The sequence below is a fragment of the Podarcis muralis genome, chromosome 4, assembly GCF_964188315.1.
Source record: "Podarcis muralis chromosome 4, rPodMur119.hap1.1, whole genome shotgun sequence".
In the NCBI taxonomy this organism is placed as follows: domain Eukaryota; kingdom Metazoa; phylum Chordata; class Lepidosauria; order Squamata; family Lacertidae; genus Podarcis; species Podarcis muralis.
In genome coordinates this window covers 84,994,374-85,019,151 of record NC_135658.1, presented here as the reverse complement: position 1 = coordinate 85,019,151, position 24,778 = coordinate 84,994,374, and the positions used below count along the sequence as shown (strand labels likewise).

At 42.6% G+C, this 24,778-nt stretch overlaps 1 protein-coding gene across 9 annotated transcripts in view; it reads left to right on the top strand.

Moving 5' to 3' along the window:
• FARP1 (FERM, ARH/RhoGEF and pleckstrin domain protein 1) overlaps positions 1-24,778 on the top strand; it is a 183,461-nt gene that overhangs the window by 105,348 nt on the left and 53,335 nt on the right. For all 9 annotated transcript variants that reach the window (XM_077927705.1, XM_077927711.1, XM_077927708.1 and 6 more), the window contains exons 3-11: positions 3,890-3,994; positions 6,877-6,919; positions 10,472-10,550; positions 12,103-12,200; positions 13,823-13,937; positions 14,964-15,111; positions 15,618-15,713; positions 17,453-17,616; positions 23,911-23,979. In XM_077927705.1, the coding sequence (XP_077783831.1) occupies positions 3,890-3,994; positions 6,877-6,919; positions 10,472-10,550; positions 12,103-12,200; positions 13,823-13,937; positions 14,964-15,111; positions 15,618-15,713; positions 17,453-17,616; positions 23,911-23,979 (917 nt within the window). The remainder of the gene's footprint in view (positions 1-3,889; positions 3,995-6,876; positions 6,920-10,471; positions 10,551-12,102; positions 12,201-13,822; positions 13,938-14,963; positions 15,112-15,617; positions 15,714-17,452; positions 17,617-23,910; positions 23,980-24,778) is intronic.

Genomic DNA, 24,778 nt, shown 5'->3' with positions numbered 1-24,778 from the left:
CATTCCCACAATATGTTATAAAGGCCACTAACTTAGCTGGCTTTAAAAAACATATGTACAGTGGTACCTTAGGTTACATACGCTTCAGGTTACAGACTCCGCTAACCCAGAAATAGTACCTCGGGTTAAGAACTTTGCTTCAGGATGAGAACAGAAATCGTGCGGCAGCAGCGGCAGCAGCAGGAGGCCCCATTAGGTAAAGTGGTGCTTCAGGTTAAGAACAGTTTCAAGTTAAGAATGGACGTCCGGAACGAATTAAGTACGTAACCAGAGGTACCACTGTAGTAGCTTTTATTAATGATAGCTAAATGGGACCTTCATTTCCAGAGTCAATATTACTTCCCTGGACCAGTTTCATGAGAAAAAAACAGTTACTGAATTCATGTTTGTGGACTTCTAAATGCTGGCTACTGGATTGATTTATCACCAACCTGAAAATTAATTCTTAAGGTTCATGAGAAGAAAGGAAAACTCCCTTCTCATTACATACAACTTCCATTTCCAAGCAATATTGTTAAAAACTCCTTGGGACTTTTTTAAAAAAAATGTAATGCACTCACGGGCAGATAAACAAACAGAACTTGTTTCCTTTCAAATGATTTTCATTCTCAAGTTACTAATAACGAGAGACATTTGGTGTTTTATGTTTAAAAATGATTCTACAGACAAGATAATTCCTGAAAAAGGTGGTTGAACGATATTTATAATAATCAAAACTAGATTCTGTACAAAGTTAAATAGAAGCCAGCAAGCAAAGAGAAGCAAATGTAGGACGTGCAATAAAATGATCAAAATGAGATTCAGAAAAACCCAACTGAGTAGTAGAATTAAGAATGGAGTTTGGGTTTGATTCTCCCAGCCCTCTGTTCACTTGGATTAATAGAAAACCCGTTGCTGAACTGTGTGTTGGGAGCGCCATTAATGAACCTTTTACATTGGTAGCATCTGAACAGTAATGAAGCAGAGAAAGAACCAAACTAGGGCAGGGGAGAATTGCAATAATCAAACGCTGAGGAAAGAAAGAACTTGTAATGCTTAAAAAGTAGGTATGGAAAGTCTGAAGAAACGAAGAAAAAGAAAGAGGTGTTGAAGATGACTCTTAAGGCTCTGTGCTTGGGGTAAAGAAAGAAAAGAAACATTACTCCACAGAAAAGGAAGACACAGTGAGAAAAAAGGCACAGTAATTAATGATAAAAGTAGCAGATAATGTGGAAAGAACAAGTAATGAAATATTTGGAGCCAATCAATGTTAATGCATCCCATTTTGTTATTAAATAAAATTAGATTTTATCTCCATTTAGAAAAATGGCTGACTGGGATACTTTAAAACCCTATGAAACCTCTATTTTGTTATTAGAGCTTTATTGGAGTGCAAGGGATTCAGTAGCCTATGAGAAACTTTGCTGACAAAATCATAATCCAAATCACTTGAGGTGGATTAAAAACTGTGTGTTGATAGCAGTGTCTAACTGGGCTGATGAAGAATATCTTTAAATTAGAAGGATCAATTTGCTCAAAGAAGCAGTGGATTAAAAAGAAAAAGCTTCCAGGACATGGGTTCTGTAAACATTGCTGAACATTTTTCTCCTTCAACCACTTCCTGATTGAAAGGTCATCTCAAAGAATGAGGTACACACAGTTCTTGACCATAGAAGAAGATAATCTGTTTATTGATTGAGAACCTCTTTAGGGTCAAGCAAATGTTAAAGCTATTGGAGACCCTGAGCTTTTTCTAATGAAAGAAGAATAAATACCCTTGTTCCAGGCTTGGCAGGGTGGGGGGGAGAGACTGAGACTCAGCAGAGTGGAAGTGACTAGCAGACATGAAGAATGCTGAACACATAACTTAGGCGGTAACACTAAACACACGTAGGAAAAAACTAAGCCCAACTGAGCACAGTGGGACTTTCTTCTGAGTGAACATGCATAGGATTTTACTGTGAACTAAGTCAGGTGCTCAGTCCAGTTCAGAGGTGCTGCTGTTACCTTCGTTGCCTAGGTCACAGAGACGCCAGCACAGGGACGAACAGACAACTCAGGTCCAGCCCGAGTTACCATTTGCTTGCCTGTTTCTGCACAGAAATCGGGTCCTCCCTTAAAGAGGGCACATATTGCAGTGAGACCTGGAAAACCAACACCCTGTGTTGCGGGTAGGTATGATTGGACAGCCACAACACCCAATTGGTAGGTCTCTTGAAGCTGGGTACAATCTGGCAAATGGGACACGGTCCAAGGTGTTATGTACTGAAGTTCTCACCCTGGGCCAGCAGGGGGATACTGTAGATAGTTCAGGTCCACATATGCAAATAAGGGACCGAAAGTGACATTTAGTGATTGGATAGTTACAGAAAATGGTTACTGTTGCATTCTAGTGGAGCTCTATATAAGCAGGCTGGCTGAACCCTTCAGTTCAGTTCTGTTCCGGCCTGTGAATAAACAAGAGCTGTTTGAAGAATCGCTGTGTCGTCTGATATGTTCACCCACAACTTAACACAAACGATTCGAGGGACCTATTTATGCCCATGCAGGTGACCAGGAGCTTCCTCTTTCGGCGCGTGCATTCGGAACATCCACCCACCTCTCCCTACTTTTAGGGCATTTTGCGATTGACCTTGCTATGCCGTCGTCTGTTGTTGGGACAGGGACACGCAGGAATTTTCCCCACTTGGCTGATTGGCTGTTGCCATTTGGGTTTCGCCTGCCGCGTAGCAAATTGTCACAACTTGTAAGGTTGCGGATAGGCTCTGGTTCAGGTGATAGGGATGGGAGAACGCTCTCGCCATCCCTATGTGAAGGGTATTCTGTTAAAGGAATCCAGGGACTCGATGGTTTGGTCAACCCCTGAGAGGGGGTTGTGCCCATGCCTGAGTCCAGGGGGACATTTGGGTGGCAGAGTTAACGCGTTCCCGGCTTTCCGCTTATCCAGGTGTTTACCCTTGGCTGACCTATGCTGGAACCCTGGGTCAGCGCTACCTGCATGGCAGGGAACTAGTCGAACCAGAGCCTATGCAACCAATCACTTTCTGTAATCAATAAAGTTGTGGCCTAAATTCTGCCATAAACCAAACCAAAATTTGAGTCAAGTGTGAATTTATTTAGGGGGGAGGTTTCTGGGTCTGAACACACAAGTTGTGCTTCGCCAGGAGCTGGCGAAGCACAACTTGTGGTGGGCCTTATTTTTCATTATTTTTAAGGCTGCATGCATAATCACATCCAAAATGATTCCTAAATTCATTGGAAGATAACACTTGGATTTTGCATCCTGGTTTGTTCAAGCATATTTGCATTTCTTCTTTCCCACAGTGTAGTAGTTACTCTGCTGTTTTTACTGTTTTGCCTAATTTATTCTGATTCTGGTACTCGGGGGAAGGCAGAACAGGAAGCTGACGCTTCCGTTTCGGTCCAGTGTGTGTATCTTATTCAGCTCGACTGGTGTGGCTTCTGAAACTATTAAGACACGGATTTGTAAAGAAAAATGGCGGTGCAGTTTTGTGGAAATGGTTACAAGCTGAACTTTGAGAATGGCCATACAAATCTATTAACAGTAATCATCTACCTTGCTTAATCAGAAGAAGTGCAGAAATGAATATTGAGCACAGAGTGGCTTGTTACAAAGAAGTTGCACACAGAATGAACATTCTGGGCCAGTTCTTGCCCATCTCAGTTCCAACAATCCTTGCAACAATACAAATGAGAAAAAGATCCACAACTGAGTCAGTACTCCCAACACTTTGGCATCCAAATAAAAATAGCTACTGCTTTTCCTTCAATTGAACACCTAACTATATTTTAATTGCGTTTTGTGCTCACCAAGGAAACTGGATTTATAACTTATTTTTCTTTTCATGTGGATGTACAGCGTGTAACCTTTTGTTGTTTTTAATTACAGCAAAGAGCACCAGGGAAGGTTTTGCTGGATGCAGTCTGCACTCACCTGAACCTTGTTGAAGGTGACTATTTTGGCCTTGAATATCTGGATCATAAAAAGATCATGGTATGTGAAGAAGCATTTTATATGCATATTTTGTCAGCGTAAAAATAAACATGGGAGTGGGCTTGCAAGCAGTTGCATTTAAAATGCTTCCCAGTTTTCTTATTCTGGTACTGGAAGAAGAAAAACAAAATTGGGCATATGCAGCTAGGTGTAGTTTTTAAATTTTATTTATTTAAAGTATTTCTAAACTGTCTTCCGAAGGCAGTAGGGTAGTGTACAATAGACATAAAATTATTCAGAGTGCCTAAACAAATCAAATAACAGCCATCAGAGTAAATTGCACACTGAGATGCAACAGAACAATATAGAAAGTAAAAGCAGACAGACTGCACAACCTTTTTAATGGTTAGAAAAATAACCTGGTGCTTAAACATATTGTGAAATTGGCACCAACTTTACCTCTTTAGGGAGGGTATTCCAGAGTTGGGGTACCACTGCAGAAAAGCCCCTCTCCTTAGTTCAAACTTCCACATGTTTCAGAACTACATGTGAACATGTAATTTGTGTACAGAGTTGTTATTAGCATAATAGAATCATAAGCTCTATCAGAAGGTTGTTGTTTTTTAAAAAAAAGGTTGGTTAAAACAAGAAAGCTGCTGTCCTTATACATAGATGATAAATGTCGAATAGTCTCCATATAATTTGCGATATCTTTGTCCAAACTGCGTTCCAGTAAATAGCATTTGTTTTGTCCATTCATTGGTTTATCTCTGCTAGAAAAATTGGACCACCTATCGTAGCTTGGCAATGGCTTCCTATACTACCCTTTTGACTGGGATAAATTCACATATTGCTGGCAAGGAGATTCTGACCTGAGTTGCTTCTTACCCATTTCCAGTTGTAATCTCTGTGCGAAAAATAACAAGGCACAGTTACCTCCTCCTGTGCAGGATGCCCAGTCATTTGTAGCTTAGTTACTCATTTTCTTTAGGAAATTGGCAGTGCACAACATTCTTCACTGTGCCAAATGTGAAGCTAAAAAAACAAGATGCAGAGTTAATGGAATGCCGTCAAACATTAAGATGTTGCTAACAAATAAATGACCAGCGCTTTAAAGGTTTTTATTGGCTAGCAAAAATATGGTTTTTAAAAAAGCTTGCTTTTCAAATTGCATCTCAAAGGAATTATTTATACAATTTCATGTGCTTAAGAAAAGAACCTTGAAATGAAAAATGCCTTTGTTAAATTGCTATTTTAGCTCTTTAATAATACAAAATTGGGGGGGGGGGGACTGAATAATTTAAATATTTCTCAGGTTTTTTGGGTTTTATTCAAATGTGGCTCCTGGGGCTATGCTTCTATAACAAGGACACTGGAAATGAGTTTTGCCTTCGCATAATTTAAAGCTGCTCAAGGTCACACCTAACAAACATGCGTACAGGTAACTCGCAGCTTATGCACATTTAACTTAGGTGCATTCAGCTTTACTACATACTTTGCAAAGTTTGAAAAAAATAAAAGGGAAAGGGGGCGGAACCCCATGTGTTTTTACTGTATGTGATTTTTGGCTTTACGTACTATCCACAAAGAGTCACCCCAAATAGTTCATTTCCAGGAGAAAGGTAAATTTCCTTTTTTGTAAGAAACATCTTTTATATATATATTTATTTTTAAATAAATGCATGCTCATTTAATGCTGCAGCCCTATACCTATTTATCTGGGAGTAAGCTACTGTGGCTTACTTCTGAGTAGACATGTATTGGTTTGTGATATAAATGTTGCATCTAAACCCAACCAAGCTTGTATATTCTATTAATATTAATATGGCATGTTACTGATATCACAGTCCTGTGCATGTCTGCTCAGAAGATAGTCCCATTGAATTCAGTGGGCTTTACTCCCTGGTAACTGTGCATAGTACTGTATTAAAGACTGAACCTGTTATCTCTGTCTTGTAAAGATGGTCAGCTTCACCTGTATCTTAACTTTCCAGGTGTGTTCAGCTTTCTCCCCCACTTTCATTCATGCACCAGGAATTTGTGGAAGCATCATCAAATGTTGCTTTATATTATGGAAGCTGCATGTTTACTACTCTCCCTATGGAATTTTGGGATGCTACTTTGATAGCAGAGGAATTCATGTAAGAGCCCTGCTGTATGAAGCCAAAGGTCCCATGCTGTTTTCCTCAGTGACCAACCAGATGCAGTAGCTTTCTCTGATAGTCGGCCCCCAGGACTGTTCAAAGGCATACTTCCACTTAGTCATATAGCTATCATGACTAATAGTCTTATTTCCCCACGAGTATTTTAATGGCGCAGCTCTCTACTTGCCTCCTGCAACAGGGAAGGCTAGAACCAGCTTGTGTAAGTAATGCATCTAATTGACTGGCCAACCAGCAAGCCACCCAGCCCAGGGAGTGATCAGAGTGGCAGAAGCTACAAGGGAGGGATAAGATCATTTAGCTTTTCTTTTTGGTCACTACTCTGGGTGTCTAACACTGCCATGATCCTCACCCTTTGTGTGTGCTTTCTATATTCCCAAATTACCTAAGAAGCATGGAATAGAGCTACAGGAGAGTAGCAGCTGTACCACTCTCACAGCATTAAGCAATTTAACAGCCTTGTCCCATTTTTCAATGGGAGGTTTTTGTGACAGTTCATTCGCTACTAGTTGAGGTTTTGCCATGGTCTTTAAATTTTTGAATGCTTCTTGTTACATACACTTCAAGGCCTTTTGGTTGAGGTTTAATGGCGGTTTAGGCTTTTAGTTTCCCTTGGCAGAGAAAGAGGAATCTGAAAGCAAGAAAATGTGTGCTGGGTGGCTGGCTGGCTGTTAAAATGTGGTGAAGACTGCTGCATGCTGTATCAAATAATTTAGTTGTCTACACCGCGTTGCTATATTTGCAGAGATGATCGTGTGCATTTCTCCTTCCTTCCCCTAGGTATGGTTGGATCTTTTGAAACCTATCGTGAAACAGATCAGAAGTACGTAAGAATGGGAACCATTTATATTATATTTGCAGAAACAAAGAAAGTCAATAGACTTGATGGCAGGATTAAATAAACATTCACATTATTAGTATTAGAAAATGTTTAGAAAATAATGAAATATTATAGTGTATCTACTTTTATTTTTAGGTTTTTAGGCTTGATGTTATGTGTTATTAATAACTTTTTCTGTTAGGAGATAGCAAAGTGGGTGAAAAGAGAAACAAACCAGAAGCGGAAGCTGGGGGAAGCCCTGGAGGGGAGGGAGGGATATATAATATATGTTAAGAAATTGAAATGTACATAATGAATGAAAAAGAAAAATGAATAAAAATTTTAAAAAGAAGAAAAGACAAGCGTGAATCCATAAACACCTCAGCTCTTTCCAATATTTGGTGGAGAGCAAGAGCATGACATCTCTTTTTACTCACCTTCTTCCATGGATGCTCAGGTGGTAGTATTCTGATAGGTCCTATGTATGTAAAATTCAACATGTGTAGGCCCTGATTGCATGGTCAGTGCCAAGATTTTATCTGGGCTGCTGAGCATGCAAAGTGGGTATACAGTAATTGGACTTTATATATGCAGGTCCTGTTCAGATATTGCACCCCTGTGTGGAAGTCTAGGAATGTTGGAGGCAGGACAAGCTAAGCAAGGTGCACTCTCACCTCTCGCAACACATACAGGATAGATCCAGTCCATGGTGTGTTTGTGTGTGTGTGTGTACACACAGATCACACTAACACACACTGTCCTCGGCAGTATCCTGAGAAGTCTCTCTCAGCAGCCATTCTCCTCACACACAGAGAGAGAAGAAAACAGTCAAACGACAGTTACAGGAATAACAGTCACAACAGAATAGAATGCCTCTCTCATGTGACTCACTGTCAGCCAGTTGCATGAGAGCTACTGTCAAAGGAAAAACACCAAGCTAAAAATACATGGCAATTCAACATAAGTAAACATTCCCATTTCAGGAAATCAAACCATTTTCCTTAACAGTACAGACCATAGTTTACTTGAACTGGATCAGGGGACTACTAGTTCCTTTCGAATGCCGTGTATTGTTTTGACTTTGTGATGGTGAAGTGTTTTATATGCTACCTTTCTAGCAGAACTTTATGAAATTGTTCAGCAGACTGCTTATCCAAATTAGGTTCTGACAATAGCCACTGGCAGCTTTATTTGCCAGTTGCAAAACAGGCTAGAAGCATGGACGTGAATGCTGACTTACACCTTGAATTAATTTATGTTGCATTAGTTTCTCCTGGTTCAAAGCCTGTCAGTGTGGCTTTGAAAAAGAATATGCCATAATGATTGAAACCATTTGCTTACTCTTGTGCATCTGTGCTTGCTCACGTCTCTCTTTCTTCAGAACATTGCAGCAAGTCACAAGGGGTGGTTTCAGAAAGAAGGTTAGAAGCTAGGCAAGTTTCGCAATTTATGCCTGCAGTCCTTAAGAACTTACCTTTGCAGATGAGGTGGCTGAATACAATTCAGTTGTTGGTTGTTGCATTTTGTTAATGTTCCCACACATACAGCCAGCATTCCCCACATGTAGTGAATTACAGTGGTGCCTCGCAAGACGAACGCCTCGCAAAACGAAAAACTCGCAAGACGAAAGAGTTTTCCGTTTTTGAGTTGTTCCGCAAGACGAATTTCCCTATGGGCTTTCTTCGCAAGAAGAAAGCCCATAGGGAAATCTCCGGGGACCACGTTTAAATGCTGGCGGTGGGGAGCAAAACCTTTCGCCCCCCCTCCGGCCTTCAGAAGAGGTCCAGGAAGGCCGGCGGAGGCCGAAAGGCTTTGCTCCCCACCGCCAGCATTTTAAAAGCGGTCCGGGATAGCTGGGAATTGCGCTGCGCTTTCCCGCTATCCCAGACCGCTTTTAAAATGCTGGCCGTTGGGAGCAAAGACTTTCGCCCACCGCCGGCCTTCAGAAGAGGTCCTGGACCTCTTCTGAAGGCCGGCGGGGGGCAAAAGTCTTTGCTCCCCCCCTGCCTGCCTTCCCGGGACAGCGGAGACTTCTCCGCTGTCCCGGGCGATCTTAACATGCTGGCGGGCGGCAGAGAAGCCTTCGCTGCCGCCCGCCAGCATTTTAAAATCGCCCCGGGACAGCGGAGGCTTCGCTGCCACCCGCCAGCATTTTAAGATCGCCCCGGGACAGCGGAGAAGTCTCCGCTGTCCTGGGGGCTTTTAAAATGCTGGCGGGCGGCAGCAAAGCCCTCCTGTGCCCGGAGCTTGCGGGGCGGGAGGTGGGGAGAAGGGCTTTTCTTCCCACCGCCAGCCTTCAGAACAGCCTTCTGAAGACTGTCCCCGGACCTGGTCTGAAGGCGGTTTCCATAGGAACGCATTGATTGATTTTCAATGCATTCCTATGGGAAACCGTGCTTCGCAAAACGAAAATCTCGCAAGAAGAAAAAACTTGCGGAACGAATTAATTTCGTCTTGCGAGGCACCACTGTATTCCTTTAAGGAAGAGTACCGGTATTTTTAAAAAAACCACGTCCTCATTGAGGCCTTTCTTTTCCCCCAGTATAACAATATAATTGCATACAAATAAACAGCATCAGCAATACAACATAAAGTACAAAAACATGCATAAGACAGTATGGTGGGATAAACCTGTCCCTTCAGTTTTCAGAACACAAACCAGTATTGTGTTCATAACATACATAAAGCATAACAGTTGCACAACAGTGCAGTAATCATGAGTTGTATGTTACTGGTAGCGAGAATATGATCTTACAGGCTGCTCAAGAAGCCTATGCACAATCACCACATTTCGCAACTGCCTGCATATTTCAAATAAATTGGTTTCATGAAGCACGTAGTTTCTATAGCTTTCTGCAGTGTCAGCTACAGAGATGACCCCTTCCCATTTGGAATCCAGGTTTGAACAACCCTACACATAGTTCTAAAGAAATTATTTTGGGATACTCACACCATCATGGGTCGGTCAGCTTCCACATTTAATCAGGCAATGGCAACCAAAATGGAAGAAGTGTAGGGAAGGGGGACACTATTAGCCATTGTTTTATTATGCGGTTGCCAGTGGACGTAGAGATCTTCTGAGTACCAATGTCCACACTGCCTTTAGTTTTATTAAAAATAAAAGGGCTTTCAGGCTTGGAGTTCTGGTCTGAGATTGCTTCATTGTCATTTTGTGAAGAAAGGAGAATAGTTGTTCTGGCTGGGACTAATGGGAGTGTAATCAAAAGCGTTCTGGAAGGGCAGCAGGTTTGGGAGCAAGATGCGCCAACAGAATGGCAATATAAGGCAACTTTCTATGTTCTTAACACAGCAGCACACACTTGCCAGTGGCCATTCTGATCCGCAAGGATCAGAAAAACGTTGAAAGCTGTCTTTGTGCTATTATTTTGGCAAAATAAGTCTTGGCTCAAAGTGAATGGGTGTCCAATGGTAATTGTGGTTGGTGGGTACTAGTCACACCTGAGTTCAGACAAAGGTGTTCGTGTGAGCAAGAGGAAACTACTTAATTCAGAATTTTAGGTTTCTTCTCACCCATCCGACTTTTCTTCCCCCTAGGGCCTAAGCACGTGATTCTAAAATTCGTGGTGAAATTCTTCCCGCCTGATCATGCTCAACTGCAAGAGGAGTTAACAAGGTCAGTACTGCCATCCGTTTTCATTTGTGCCTCATTAAAGGAGGGGATTGACAGCTGCTTGAAGCATGCATGTAGATATACTGCTGAATGAAGAAAAAAATAAACCAGATTATGACAGGGGGTTAGGAGTTCATTTTGAATTGGATTCCAGTGCCTGGTCTGACATTAATCTGAATGGGGCCACTGGCTGGTATAGCACAGAAAGGGCCTAGAGACCTCAACAGATTGGCCCTCTTCTCTCCTGGATTGCCAGCAGGATGCCATTTGTGGCTTCAGCTTTCAGTGACATTTTGGATGCCTCTGTAAATGTGTGGGCTGTCCATTGTAACTGCAGTTTCCATGACACCCACATGCTGTAGACATATAATTCATGTGCAAGGCTGTTCAAGGGCTATAGGGCACTTGTGGTTTTCACACTACCGTATTTTTCGCCCTACAGGACGCACTTTTCCCCCTCCAAAAATGAAGGGGAAATGTGTGTGTGTCCTATGGGGCGAATGCAGGCTTTCGCTGAAGCCTGGAGAGCGAGAGGGGTCGGTGCGCACTCCAGGCTTCAGGAGAGCCCCAGCGCCAGCCCCACAAGGTCGGGGGACAGAGGGAGGCGGAACGCCGCCATCCCGCTGTCTCCCGAAGTGGTTTGGAGGCTGACGGCGGGGAGACCCCGCCGCCAGCCCCGTAAGCTCCGGGGACAGCTGGGAGGCGCAGCGCGTCTTCCCGCTGTCCCCGGACCTGATCTGAAGGCAGGCGGCGGGGAGAAGAGCGCTTCTCCCCGCTGCCTGCCCCGCAAGCTTCAGGGACAGCTGGGAGGCGCAGCGCGTCTTCCCGCTGTCCCCGGACCTGATCTGAAGGCAGGCGGCGGAGAGAAGAGCACTTCTCCCCGCTGCCAGCCCCACAAGCTCCAGGGACAGCTGGGAGGCGCAGCGCATCTTCCCGCTGTCCCTGGACCTGGTCTGAAGGCGGGCGGCGGGGAGAAGAGCGCTTCTCCCCGCTGCCTGCCCCACAAGCTCCGGGGACAGCTGGGAGGCGCAGCGCGTCTTCCCGCTGTCCCCGGACCTGATCTGAAGGCGGGCGGCGGGGAGAAGAGCGCTTCTCCCTGCTGCCTGCCCCACAAGCTCCGGGGACAGATTAGTTTAATAAGGCAGCCAAACTGCAATCTAACAGTGCCTTAAGCACTAGGTAGAGTTTTTGTTCCTTTTTTCTTTCCTTTTTTTTTAACAAAGCCCTATATCCAACATAAATAGGATATAATGTTTTCTGATGCAATTGTTAGCCTACTTGAGTTTGTTTTAAAGGGGGGGTATTGTTTTACTAGTTGCAAGTTCAGGAAATCCAGAGAGTGCTTATATTTCAGACACCCATAATTCCAAAGGTAAGAATTAATTCCATGAAGACCGTACAACCACTACATTATTTTGCAGTTATCTCTTGTTTGCGAAGTGGAAGGGATCGTTACTAAATCTCCCCTTGTTAACATTTTGATTTCACAGATGTCCTTGCCACTCCATGGAAGCCTTCTTCATTCCTCCACTGCTTTTTCTTTTTGTGTTTTCAGGTACTTATTTGCACTGCAGGTAAAGCAGGATTTAGCACAAGGAAGACTAACCTGTAACGACACCAGTGCTGCTCTCTTGATCTCACACATCGTACAGTGTAAGTAAAACTTGCTCATCTCCAAACCCTTCCTGCATTTTGAAGAATAAGGTGCTTGTTGCCCAGGTAGAATACTGATTTATGAACACATTTTCAATAGATTAAGGTCAGTTGCCGTATCCATAAATGTAGGTTCACAAAGATGCATTGAGCTAGTATCTGAGTGGCATCCATTTTCTTCAGCTTGTTTCAAAATACTATGGCGAAAATGGAAGCAGGAAGGAATTGCTATTTGCTTGTTTCTTTCAATATTCTTTGCCGCTGGAATGTGTATAATGGAAATGGGATTAATAAATAACACACACACACACATACACGTAGATATCACACACACACACACACACACACACCCCTACCTGGTGGGATTTAGAGTACAGTGGTACCTCGGGTTAAGTACTTAATTCGCTCCAGAGGTCCGTTCTTAACCTGAAACTGTTCTTAACCTGAAGCACCACTTTAGCTAATGGGGCCTCCTGCTGCAGCCACGCCGCCAGAGCACAATTTCTGTTCTCATCCTGAAGCAAAGTTCTTAACCTGAAGCACTATTTCTGGGTTAGCTGAGTCTGTAACCTGAAGCGTATGTAACATGAAGCGTATGTAACCCGAGGTACCACTGTATTCACTTTCAGTTAGCGCAGGTAGAATTTGCCCTTCATAATTTGTCTGCTAGATTAGCAGCTATTTAATGGTGGTATCTGTTGTGAGGCATTTTCTATTGTGGTTACCTTCATATGGTTTTGATGGGCCTGCGTGTGATTTTCTGTGCTCTCCTATGTGTGACTAGAACCTTATACACGTCTTTCCTCATTAGTGTAAATGTGACATGTGCCAGCAAAAATGCCTGAAAGAGAACTACAGTGAGAGCCACATGCCACTATTTTTCTTCATCAAAGTTTCTGCATTTCTCAGTGCATTTTCTCTCCAGAGTATCTCTAACTAGTTATCATCTACTGTGCCAAATCTTCCCTGTCCTGTCTCATATGTGTCATCCGAGTAAGATGAAACTGGTAGGGATAGAAATTCAGACCAGCGGACAGGGTGAGGCTGCATAAGTTGGGCTGTTGTCACAATGCACCCAATTATCAATTCTTTCATTTATTATCATAGTTTAACCGCTGTTTTGGGTGTCACCCTCTGGATTTTCTACTTTGGCCATCACGTTGCAATCTACTATTCCCACAGAAGTCCTGTAACAGAAGGAAAACAGGCCTTTTGAGAAAAGCAGCTGTAAAGAACAGCATGCTTTGTGATACGTTGGAAAATGCTGCATGTTTTCAAGAGGAGCTTGTGTAATTTGCCGAACCCTCAGAAATCTCACTGCTGTGGTTTGATCCCAATGGATCCTTGCTAATTGACAGCAGACCCTACAGCTCAGCATCCTTCCTCCCTGTTTTCAGTCCTTTGCATGAAATGTTTAGGACCACAAGTACAGTGCTCTGTTATTCACCGTTCACTGCATCTTTCAGGATTTTCTGTTCGTTCCACCTCGAAAATAAGCATCCATACAACTTAAGAGTGCATCCTATTGAACTCAGTAGAGCTTACTGATAAATAAACATGCATTGGAATAAGCTGCCTCATACATTTCATCTATTGAGTGCACTTTCCCCCCCTCTCCCTAGCTGAGATTGGGGATTTTGACGAAACCATTGATCGTGAACACTTAGCAAAGAACAAGTATATACCTCAGCAAGAAGCATTAGAAGACAAAATCATGGAATTTCATCGTAATCACATGTAAGTATTACTATTTAATGCTTAAGTAATGGCATTCTTAGTGCTGTTGTCTTATTAAGCAGGACTTTTGTCCTTAGGATTTATAATCTAAGAAAACCAGCAGAAAGGTTTGAGGAGAAGACAGGGCTTCATAACAGAGTAGAGAAAGAGGGCAGAGGTGATAACAAACAGCAGAAAGAATGGAAGTTTTGCGTTCCAAAAAGGCATTGCAGAAGTGGTTTTGGGGATGGATGAAAAATTAAAGGGAGAAAGACAATGTTTTATGTATAAGTACCTGTGTAGTAGAAAGCACAAAAACTGGACTCTGGAGTAGGACACAAAAGAAAGAAGGCGAGTCTCTGTTTTTCCTCAGCTTACTTGTTTCTTCTTTTGTTTTATTTTCTACATTTATTTATCCAGTTTGTGAATAGAGCCACCTAAAACCTTTTGTGCTGTTTTAACTACTTGTTTGTGTGTCAAAACGTAACAAACCACGGCATAACTTTTCTCTGGGAGTTCACAGAGGTTTTTGGGTATAGTATAAACTCATCACCTTTTTGGGGGGGGGGGGAGAATTTATTTATAACATCAACTACAAAATCGTATTCAATTGCCAATGGGAAATCTTGTTTATCACCATTGGGAAATGGTTCATTTCCTAAATGGGAGATTCCAGGTTTGAGAAGTTACACAAAGTTGTGTTGTAGAGGAACAGGAAGGGTGAGAAGGTTACATTCTTCATTTTCATGTCTTCATTTTGCTTCACTGGTACACCTGAAACTACTCTTTGAGTGTTTAAAATATTAGTGGTCACAGTCTAGTGTGCCAGTTGTTGCTCCAGCAGATAGTCACAAAGCATGCAAGGACATGCAATAGATATGAAATTTATTTGTACTAGGTCTTTCAAGTCGTCAGATTGGTGCTAGGGTCTGTTTCACAGTGACTTTGTATGCAAGTCTGAGCAGGAAACAACATCTGCTGTGAAAAGCTCTAACGGTTCTTTTAAACCTTCTTTGTCCTGTGTAAAATCAATTATCATTCCTTCAGTGGACAGACACCAGCAGAATCAGATTTCCAGCTGCTTGAGATTGCCCGTCGTTTGGAAATGTACGGAATCCGATTGCATCCAGCCAAGGACAGGGAAGGAACTAAGATAAACCTGGCCGTTGCCCATACAGGCATTCTGGTGTTTCAGGTGAGAAGCTCTAACCATAGTTCAGTCTAGACTGCAAATGAGAAGGATACCAGCTCATAGCTTCTATCTTGTGAGATCCAGTCTGCTAGTACCCTATAGTAACTGTTTGCCAGTGTAGAGATGGCCTCTTCGATGGGGAAGCCCTAGGGCAGTTACCCCATTGCAGATAGTTCTCTTGCACATACTTATTGGATGTTAAAGCCTTAAGGTAGCTAAGGCTTTAAGGTACCTAACTCTATGGTAGTTAGGCTGGCACTGATAATTGCCTAGTTGAGCAGAAAGTGGAAATAGGTCATTATATTCAGTTTCCTTTACTGTGCCACTGAAAGTGGAATTGCCTTATTTGTTTTAGGCAGCTAAGCAGGCAGACTAAATTAAAATAGTTTGAGTGTAGTGAACTGCACCTTTTGTTAGTTTTGAAAATTAATTTTGCAGATGAATGAATGCCTGTTTTGGGGGAAGAAACGTATTCATACCTTTTCTTTTCCGTTCTTCTTCATATTCAGGGTCACACCAAAATCAATGCCTTCAACTGGGCTAAAGTTCGAAAACTGAGCTTTAAGAGGAAGCGTTTTCTTATTAAGTTGAGGCCAGATGCAAACGTAAGTCTGGAATGCGCAAGGCAATTTGAAGTGGCAGATGCCTGACGAAAACATAAAATGTATTATTTCCATTCAGCTTATTCATACTGGATTCTTTAAACCACCTTTATCTCTGCATAAAGTTGTGAGCTTATACCTTGCCCAATTCAGTGGGCTCTGAACTGTGACATAGGAAATGAACATTTGTTTTTCCCGCCCTGACAGCTGCTGACTTCATTTGGGACACCCCTTTTCTGTGCTAGTCCAATCATAGCTGCTGAGCTTGCCTCCATCTCAAATTGGTGTTCCTTTTCCCTCAAATTGCCCCATTAAACCAGTTGCCAGTAGTACCTCTTACAAAATGTACCCTGGTTTGGAAATAGGCCGCCAGTGGTAAATTCAGAAGAGGATTGATGGGAGAGGTCGTAAAATATGAAAGGAATGGGTCAGTGAAGATGGTAAAATGGATTGGGGGAAGGGTGAGCAGAGGTAGGAAGTGAGATGAGAGAATATTGCCGCTCCAGCGTAGAAGGAGCAACATTAAGACAAAAGGACACATTAATAAATGATTATTGTTATTTCTATATTGTAGGGATTCTACTTGATCTCCACAACATCCAGGTTTAAATCTCAGCTTGGCTATGAAAGTCAAGCCCTGGAAAGTCACTATATATCAGCCTCCGATTCTGCCTATCAGATTCCTGTGTATGTTATCCTTTCCCCTTTTGGTGATCTCCCTAGGGAATAACGTAACAATTGACTACCTCCAAATACTCTGTTCTGTTCACTAGGCTTAGTCCTAGTTCTCACTGAACTGGTAAACCTGCATTTTGGGCTGTGCCACTTCAGACTACAGGTGAGGACTTAAATAAGCCTTAATTGGAAATGTATCTGCATGGAAAAACTGGATGTCAGGAGGATTCTTGGCTAGAACCCTGAAAACTAGTTTTCTGTGTGGGAGGAATTGTTTAGTCATGGGAGTCCCCCACCCCCAAACCTGTGGTCCAAAATGGTACAGTCCTACGACTTGAGTGGAATCTAGTGTCTTAGATTTGAATATCAGGAACTGACAGTTCAGCAGATTCTTGATCCCAGTCAGCTGTGATTACTTAGGAAGCGCTCACCATTCTAAAATATTGCCTGTCACTTCTCCTGTAGCATTCACAAAGTGAATGTTTTGAGGCTGGCATTAAATGCTTTGAGGCAGATGAAGTGGGTCAGCAAGAGAAATGATTACTTTAGGGAAACAGATAGTCATGTTGATATTCATAATATTCCATTATAATGACTTTTCAGGAAAGTTGCGTTCCATTATCATACAATCATAGGGCTGGAAGGGACCTTGATCATCGTCTAGTTTAACCCTCCGCAATGCAGAAATATGCAGCTGGTCCTTACAGGGATCAAACCTGCGACCTTGGCATTATTTGCACCACGCTCTAACCAATTGAGCTAACCACCTGCCTTGTTTTACATTCTACATAACAAAATTATAGTTCAACCTCTCAGTAGGGTCCTTTTCTGTCTAGGTACTGTATGGTATAGAAAAGCATAGTAGATGCTGAGTAGATTCAAAAGCCATATCATTCGTAAAATAAATAATTCTAAAAATAAATGAATCAGTGTTAATTGCTTGCTTTAATTTTATTCAATATAGATGTCCTTTTTTACAAGTTGAAAGTGGAGGGAAATTTCCACATTTGCACTTGGACGATGTTCACTCTCCTTCCAGTGTTAAATCTCCCACCATTATCTTTCAGAGTTCTTTCCAGGACACCCTAGAATTCCTGATGGCCAGTCGGGATTTTTGCAAAGCCTTTTGGAAGATCTGTGTAGAGCACCATGCCTTCTTCAGATTATTTGAGGAGCCTAAACCAAAGCCTAAACCTGTTCTCTTTACCAGAGGTTCATCCTTTAGGTTCAGGTAAAATATACTTTTCTTTGCTACAGTAATCCATGAGAAAAGTGTGCTCACCCACCCTGAGGTACTGGCTCAGATCGGACATAATGTTCTCCAGCACACCATAGTTTGTTGCAATGGAAACAAGCAATAAACTTGAGCACACCCTCTTCCCTCCTTCCCTGACATCCAACCCCAGAAACTCTAGTTTAAAGGCTCCATACAAAACTCCCTCTAAGTTTGTAGACAGGAAATAAACCAGGAAATATTTGCTGAAGCCATAAAGGAAAGAGGGAGTGCTTGAGTTTGTTGTGAGTTCCCATTGCCACAACCCATGGTTTGTTGGAGCAGGAGCATTATGTATTGACAGAATTACTGAAAGAGAGGTGAATGTACAGTGGTACCTCTGGTTACGAACTTAATTTGTTCCGGAGGTCTGTGCTTAACCTGAAACCATTCTTTACCTGAGGCACCACTTTAGCTAATGGGGCCTCCCGCTGTGCCACCGCTGCGCGATTTCTCTTCTCATCCTGAGGTAAAGTTCTTAACCCGAGGTTCTACTTCCAGGTTAGCAGAGTCTGTAACCCGAAATGTTTGTAACCCAAGGTGTTTGTAACCCAAGGTACCAATGTGTTTATTTTCCATGGTTCAGCTTGCACTTAACATTTCTATACTGAACAGTTTCGGACTGAGGACTGTAGACTTCATTAAGGCATCATGTATTCTGTCTTCCTTGCTAATGCGTACGTGCATGAACACAGAGAGCGCCACATCAAAAAATGGCAGCACCTATAATTTAATATTCAGATTAATAGTGCACATCAGGCCCAGTTTTTGTCATTCTTGGCTTGATGAAAGGTTTATTGAATGCTAGGGGAGGGGAAATGTTGAGAAATTTGCGGGTGGGGTTAAAAGTGACATTGAGATTCACCTGGTGATTTCTCTGTCTCTTCTTTGTGGAATCAAGTAGACGTTGTTTTTGACAGTGAGGCATCATAGCCCTTCAGTTGTCTCTGAGTGTGGATTAAGGCTGAGAATATCTGCAAAGGGTTGCCCATACTGAGGAATGATTTCTTCAATTTAAAAAGCCCATTGTGGAATATTAAGGTGGCATACATAATGTTCTTAGGTGGTCTCCCCTACAGCCAGCTTCAGCTAAGCAGGTAGCCCCGTACCCTGGAACCAGCATAAAGGTAAAGGTACCCCTGCCCGTACGGGCCAGTCTTGACAGACTCTAGGGTTGTGCGCCCATCTCACTCTATAGGCTGGGGGCCAGCGCTGTCCAAAGACACTTCCGGGTCACGTGGCCAGCGTGACAAGCTGCATCTGGCGAGCCAGCGCAGCACACGGAACACCGTTTACCTTCCCGCTAGTAAGCGGTCCCTATTTATCTACTTGCACCCGGGGGTGCTTTCGAACTGCTAGGTTGGCAGGCGCTGGGACCGAGCAGCGGGAGCGCACCCCGCCGCGGGGATTCGAACCGCCGACCTTTCGATCAGCAAGCCCTAGGCGCTGAGGCTTTTACCCACAGCGCCACCCGCGTCCCCAGCATAGTAATTAACAAAATATCTGAGGCCTGTTAGGAAATCATGTTCATTTCATGGAGTCCCAGTCATAAGGAGGCACTGACCCAGGGGAACACCCAAGCTAGCACCTCAAATATATGATACCAGAGATACTTTTGGAGAGGAATTGGAACACAGTTTTGGCAGCGGAGGATAGGAAAATTCTGATGCTGAGCAAAGTGAAAGGCACAGGAGATAATGCTATGATGTGATTAAAAAGGTAGGCCACCACCTACACGTGGACATTAGTGGCTGTAAAAGGCAACCAGGTGACTGCTGCTCACTTGACAAAATTAGAAAGTATAATACCTCCTAATAGCTGTTGGTATTGTAATTGCCCGGTTGTAGGAAAAGGAGAAATTCCACTGGAGCGAATTTGGCAATAAATTTTTGGTCCTCAATAAAGTGCCTGAAACATAACCCATCTGTTTTGAACCAGAGAAGGCAGAACGATGAACATATGAAAATAATAGAAAAGTGATTTTGAGTTGGTAGAAAGATACAATCATTTTTTAAAATAGCCGGGTTAAGAAACTCAATAAATAAATAAATGATAAAATTAATCAAATGTGACAAGAATGTAATGCTTTGTGAAGGGTTCTACAATGTCTGAGTGAAATCTTACTGTCTTGCAGTCTTCAACAGTGTGTGTCATAAAACAGCCTTCACAGGCCTGTTTTTGGATGTTTTTGACTACAGTTCCCATCAGCCCCAGCCAGCACGACCAGTTGTCAAGGGTGGTGGGAGTTGTAGTCTAAAACATCTACAGGGCACCCAGTTGGCAGAATATTGTTAAGCACATTATCAAAGATTATATGACAATATGATTTCATCAGTGTTTGGCTGTTATTGTATAATATTGAATTGGTTTGCGGGGGAGGGGTTAGTATTTAGGGTGCTGCAATATTTTAGTGGTTTTACTCCAACAGATTAACATAAGCATCTCTGTGGAAGTTTATTTATCAACTACATTACATAAAAAGCCATTTCCTTCTCATATATAGGTTTAGGCTTCCTTTTTAGGGTTGAGCTTCAATCGGGTGATGGACTTTGGGGATTTAAATTTTTTATATTTATCAAGGAGAGTTTATATGCCATATGTCATAGGTAGGCAAACTTAAGGCCTGGGGGCTGGATCCAGCCCAATCGCCTCCTAAATCCGGGCTGCAGACTGTCCTGGAATCAGTGTGTTCTTACATGAGTAGAATGTGTCCTTTTATTTAAAATGCATCTCCGGGTTATTTGTGGGGCATAGGAATTCATTCATTCCCCCCCCCCCTCTTCAAAATATAGTCCGGCCCCCCACAAGGTCTGAGGGACAGTGGACCGGCCCCCTGCTGAAAAAGCTTGCTGACCCCTGCCATATGTGGCTATTTCAAGATTCACTTTTTATATTCCAGTTGCTTTTTTAATTACATTATGACCTAGATAAATTAAGTTAAATTGAGAGAAATGCACCAGAATTGTGATTTGCTCTGTTTCTTTTGCTGTCTCAGCTCTGTGGCTCATCACATATGTTGCCTTCCCATTTATCTCGACCGCTTGAGTTCTGTGTGATGTTTCCTCTGCATACCAAGCTTTTCATGCTTATTTTCAGGATAGCTGAGGGATGCAGTTTCCCAAGCATGTAATTTGCGGTGGCCGTTTATGCTGATCTACACACTACTCGCTGAATGTCCTAGAAATTATTCAGACTCGTAGTAAAAGTCTGCCTGAAGCATCTTTAATAATTAGGGGCTATTTCATTTCATGCTAGATATCTCTCCCCACCCCCAACCTCCAAAGTCTTCAGATAAACATTTCTGAGAGTAAAAATATGTGTTGCTTTTCTTGGGTGCGTTGCACTCAGTAGGCCAATGCCACCCCACCCCAAGATGTTCTAGGAGGCCTTGGAGAGTTAGATGCTGGTCAGGTGTCACCAGTGTGATGCCCTCCAGATGTTGTGGAGTACAACTTCCAGTCATCTCTGCCATGATAGCTGGAGCTGATAGGACTTGTGTTCCACAACATCTGGAGAGGACCACATTGGCTAACTCTGGGCTAAAAGGGCCAACCAATAGTCTAACTTTTGGGGGTTCATGCATGATCATATGTTTGTCTTTCCTCTTGTCTTAAGTAGCATCTTTAGGCTAATTATTTTAGTCTATATGTTTGAATTGTATTTAAGAAAGGGATGGGAAACTTGTGGTCCTCCAAGTCCCATCAGCCCAACTGGAAGGGCCAGTAGTCAGGGATTATGGAAGTTGTAGTTCCAACAACATCTGGAGGGCCACACATTCCCCAGCCCTGAAGAGTCTTAATTAAAGCAAAACCATGGTATCCTCAAGTATTCTAAAGAGCTTAGTAAGAGATTGACAGTAGCAATGCCCCAGGTACTTTTTTATTTTAATGCAAATAGAAAATTGACATCTTTCTGTCCAAAGACATGCACTATTTGTTAATCTTTTTTTAAAAAAAAATCTCATACAGAGACACAACCATATTCATCTGAATCTTTAGTACACTTTCATTTAGTATCTATAGGGACAGCTTCCTAGCAGAAAATTAAAATGGCATGTTAAATCTTAGCTTATCAGCTGATTGCCTAGTTCTCAAGGAAAATATATTGTTCGGATAATAATGCACACTCTTGATAGCTCACAGTGTGTTTTGCTTTATTTATCCACAGAAGTAACTTTTGAGATGTTTCACGTGTGGCAGATTTCTTGCACAAATACTGCCTTTGTGCAAGCGGTTGCATGTATGCATCATGTATGATTGACACATACATGTCTCTTGTGACATGTACACACAGGGCAGGAGACCCTGATTACTAGCTGGCTACTACATGTTTGTAGATGTGGTGAAGCAGACGATAGTGTGACTAGCATTATGTATTTCTAATGTTAAAATAGCATTAAATTAAATTATTCATGTTTTCGTCCATTTTGAATAGCTGAGCATAGTTTTAAGCCAGATATGAGTTTCCTTAGATGCTTAATGGGACAGAGTTTCATAGCTCCAGCTTCAGTACCTCTGTATGCAGCCTAATGCATAATTCAGTGTTCCCTCTCTGGGGAAAGAGGTGTGGGAATCAAATAAATATGACATTTAATAGCAGCGACCAGCAGCTTTCCCCACCAGATTTTCTGAACTGGAGCCACCTGGGCAATTAAAATTTGGAATTTCAACAACAGTATTCTTAAAAATTCATAACTCATTGTGGTGGTGGTTCCTTAGAAGTGGTATAAGAGTGTAGAACTGCCTGAGGCAGGTATATAAGTTACTGAGGTCCTTGAAACAGTTCCCACAAGTCTTTGCGATAGGTTAGAAATGTACCCAACACAGGAGTTGAATGGCACAGAACATGAGTTTTCTCAATGTCTGACAAATCTTTCTGCTCTTAAGAGTGGCTGGGCAGTGCTGCAAGTTGCTAAGCTTCACACTCACTGTTTCAGAGTAGGCAGATAATATCTCTGTAAAGGTTTGGATAGAGTTGACTGCACCCCATCTTGGCTTGTAGTAACAAACCATTTGATCTCTTGGAGAACCTTACAGCTTATGGAACTCATAGGGGTGTGGGTGGGCGTGGGTGTGCAGGCGTCCCCCCACTTAACGTGCAAATCACTTGCATGCAACTATATACAGTGGAACCTCAGGTTAAGTACTTAATTCGTTCTGGAGGTCCGTACTTAAACTGAAACTGTTCTTAATCTGAAGCACCACTTTAGCTAATGGGGCCTCCTGCTGCTGCTGCTGCTGCACTGCCGGAGCACGATTTCTGTTCTCATCCTGAAGCAAAGTTCTTAACCTGAGGTACTATTTCTGGGTTATCTGAGTCTGTAACCTGAAGCGTATGTAACCCAAGGAACCACTGTATATGCACAGTGCCAGGAAAGAACTAAATAAATTCAATTCAAACCCAGAAATGGCAGAAGAGAACTTGAGAGTCCTTGTGGCTAATGAGGGGACCCTCCTTGGAGCCCCCAAAGGACATCAGTGAGGGTGGAGGAAGTCCTGAAGAGACCCAAGGCGCAGCGGGGCTTTCTTTAAGCTGCTCAGCCTCCCTGCCTATCAGCTGATGTGTGGTGTAGCGCAGCATTTTTGCATTCTCAGACAGGCAGCAAAAGCCAGAGGCTTACTGGGGGCCTCATGGCCCACCATACATGACTAGGGGATTGCATTCAGTTTAATGGGTACCAGTTGTGAATGCCTGCAATCATGTCGTGAGCAGCTGAACATAAAATCACTCATATATGTAAAGGAACATTTTTATGCTAAAGAAGTAGAAAGTAACACAATGGTTCTGTTAACCTTTGGACGTCCGGTTCCGCCTACCCGAGGCATGTAGGTGAAAATTCACTTTTGCTTTTTTGCAAGAAATGAATGGTTTTAGCAGTAGCCTGAGAGCAGGGGCTTTTGTGGTGCCAGAACATGCTGAGCGATAAATCAGTGCCACCACATTGCGAGGCTCCTTGCCTCTCCACAACACTTCCAAGAATCTGCAGCCGGTGGGAACAGAGTCTTTGACAGTGATGGTGCTGATTCAGAGTGATGAATACTCCCAGGCATTGTGGATGAGTTGACATCAGAGGCATTCTCATAGCAGCAGATTCTCCAGCTTTTATTTACCGTCCCTGGTAACTAATAACCATGCCTGGCATCAGACACACACAGTCCAGTGTTAAGGATGCACTAATACTAGAAGAATGTACTCCCACAGCCTTTTATTTTCGTGGTTTTAACTCTTGGTTTTGTTTTGTTTCCTTCCCAGTGGCCGAACTCAGAAGCAGGTTCTGGACTATGTCAAAGAAGGAGGACACAAAAAAGTACAGTTTGAAAGGTTAGAAAGAGTCGTCTTTGCAACAACAATAAAAATAATTTGCTCTGTTTACTTTTTGAGGGTTTTCTTGGGCCTCATGCATGCTCATTCAGCCCAGTTAGCCAAATGACACAGCTGCAGGAAAATAGGGAGAGTGTGCTTGGCTTGAATAGTCTTCCCAGAAGAAAATGGCAATATACACAAGGAAAAAACAGCGTGACATAGATTTTTCTTCCTGGCTTCTTCTTCCTGCTTTCCCAGTTTTGTGCTTAGGTGTTTTGGAGTTTGGGAACTTATTGTTTATTTGTTTTTGCCTTCTAATTAGCTATCTATTGCTTTTTGTCCCCTGTGTTTGGGTTACGACTATAACAAATGGCCTGCAAAATAGTTCCTGCTTGTTAACAGTGAGGTATTACAGGGCTTGCTGCATCTTGACCCCCAGGTCCATGAAACCTGCTCAGATTACTGGTGTTGTGATCATAGGAATTCAGGCGATCTGTAGATAGGTAGACAGTTACTTCTTAATTAAATAAGCAAAGCAGAATGAGGAGAGCAAATTGGCGCAACTAGCTACAGGCAGTGAAATGTTCAGACAATAGAAGGTTGGATTGTTGCATGCCAAATATGTTTCTAAGCCAGTCTGATGAGTTCAGTGTTTTTGCTAAACTGTAGAATGATCCTAGCGACAGGTTTGTGTTCTGAGTCATCTTTTGGAGTTGGAGGGTTTATTTTTTAGTGACTTGTCCTTTCCTTTTATGCCATTTATGTAACACATAGCTTCACTGAAACACCGCATACATATACGATGACAGAGAGGAAA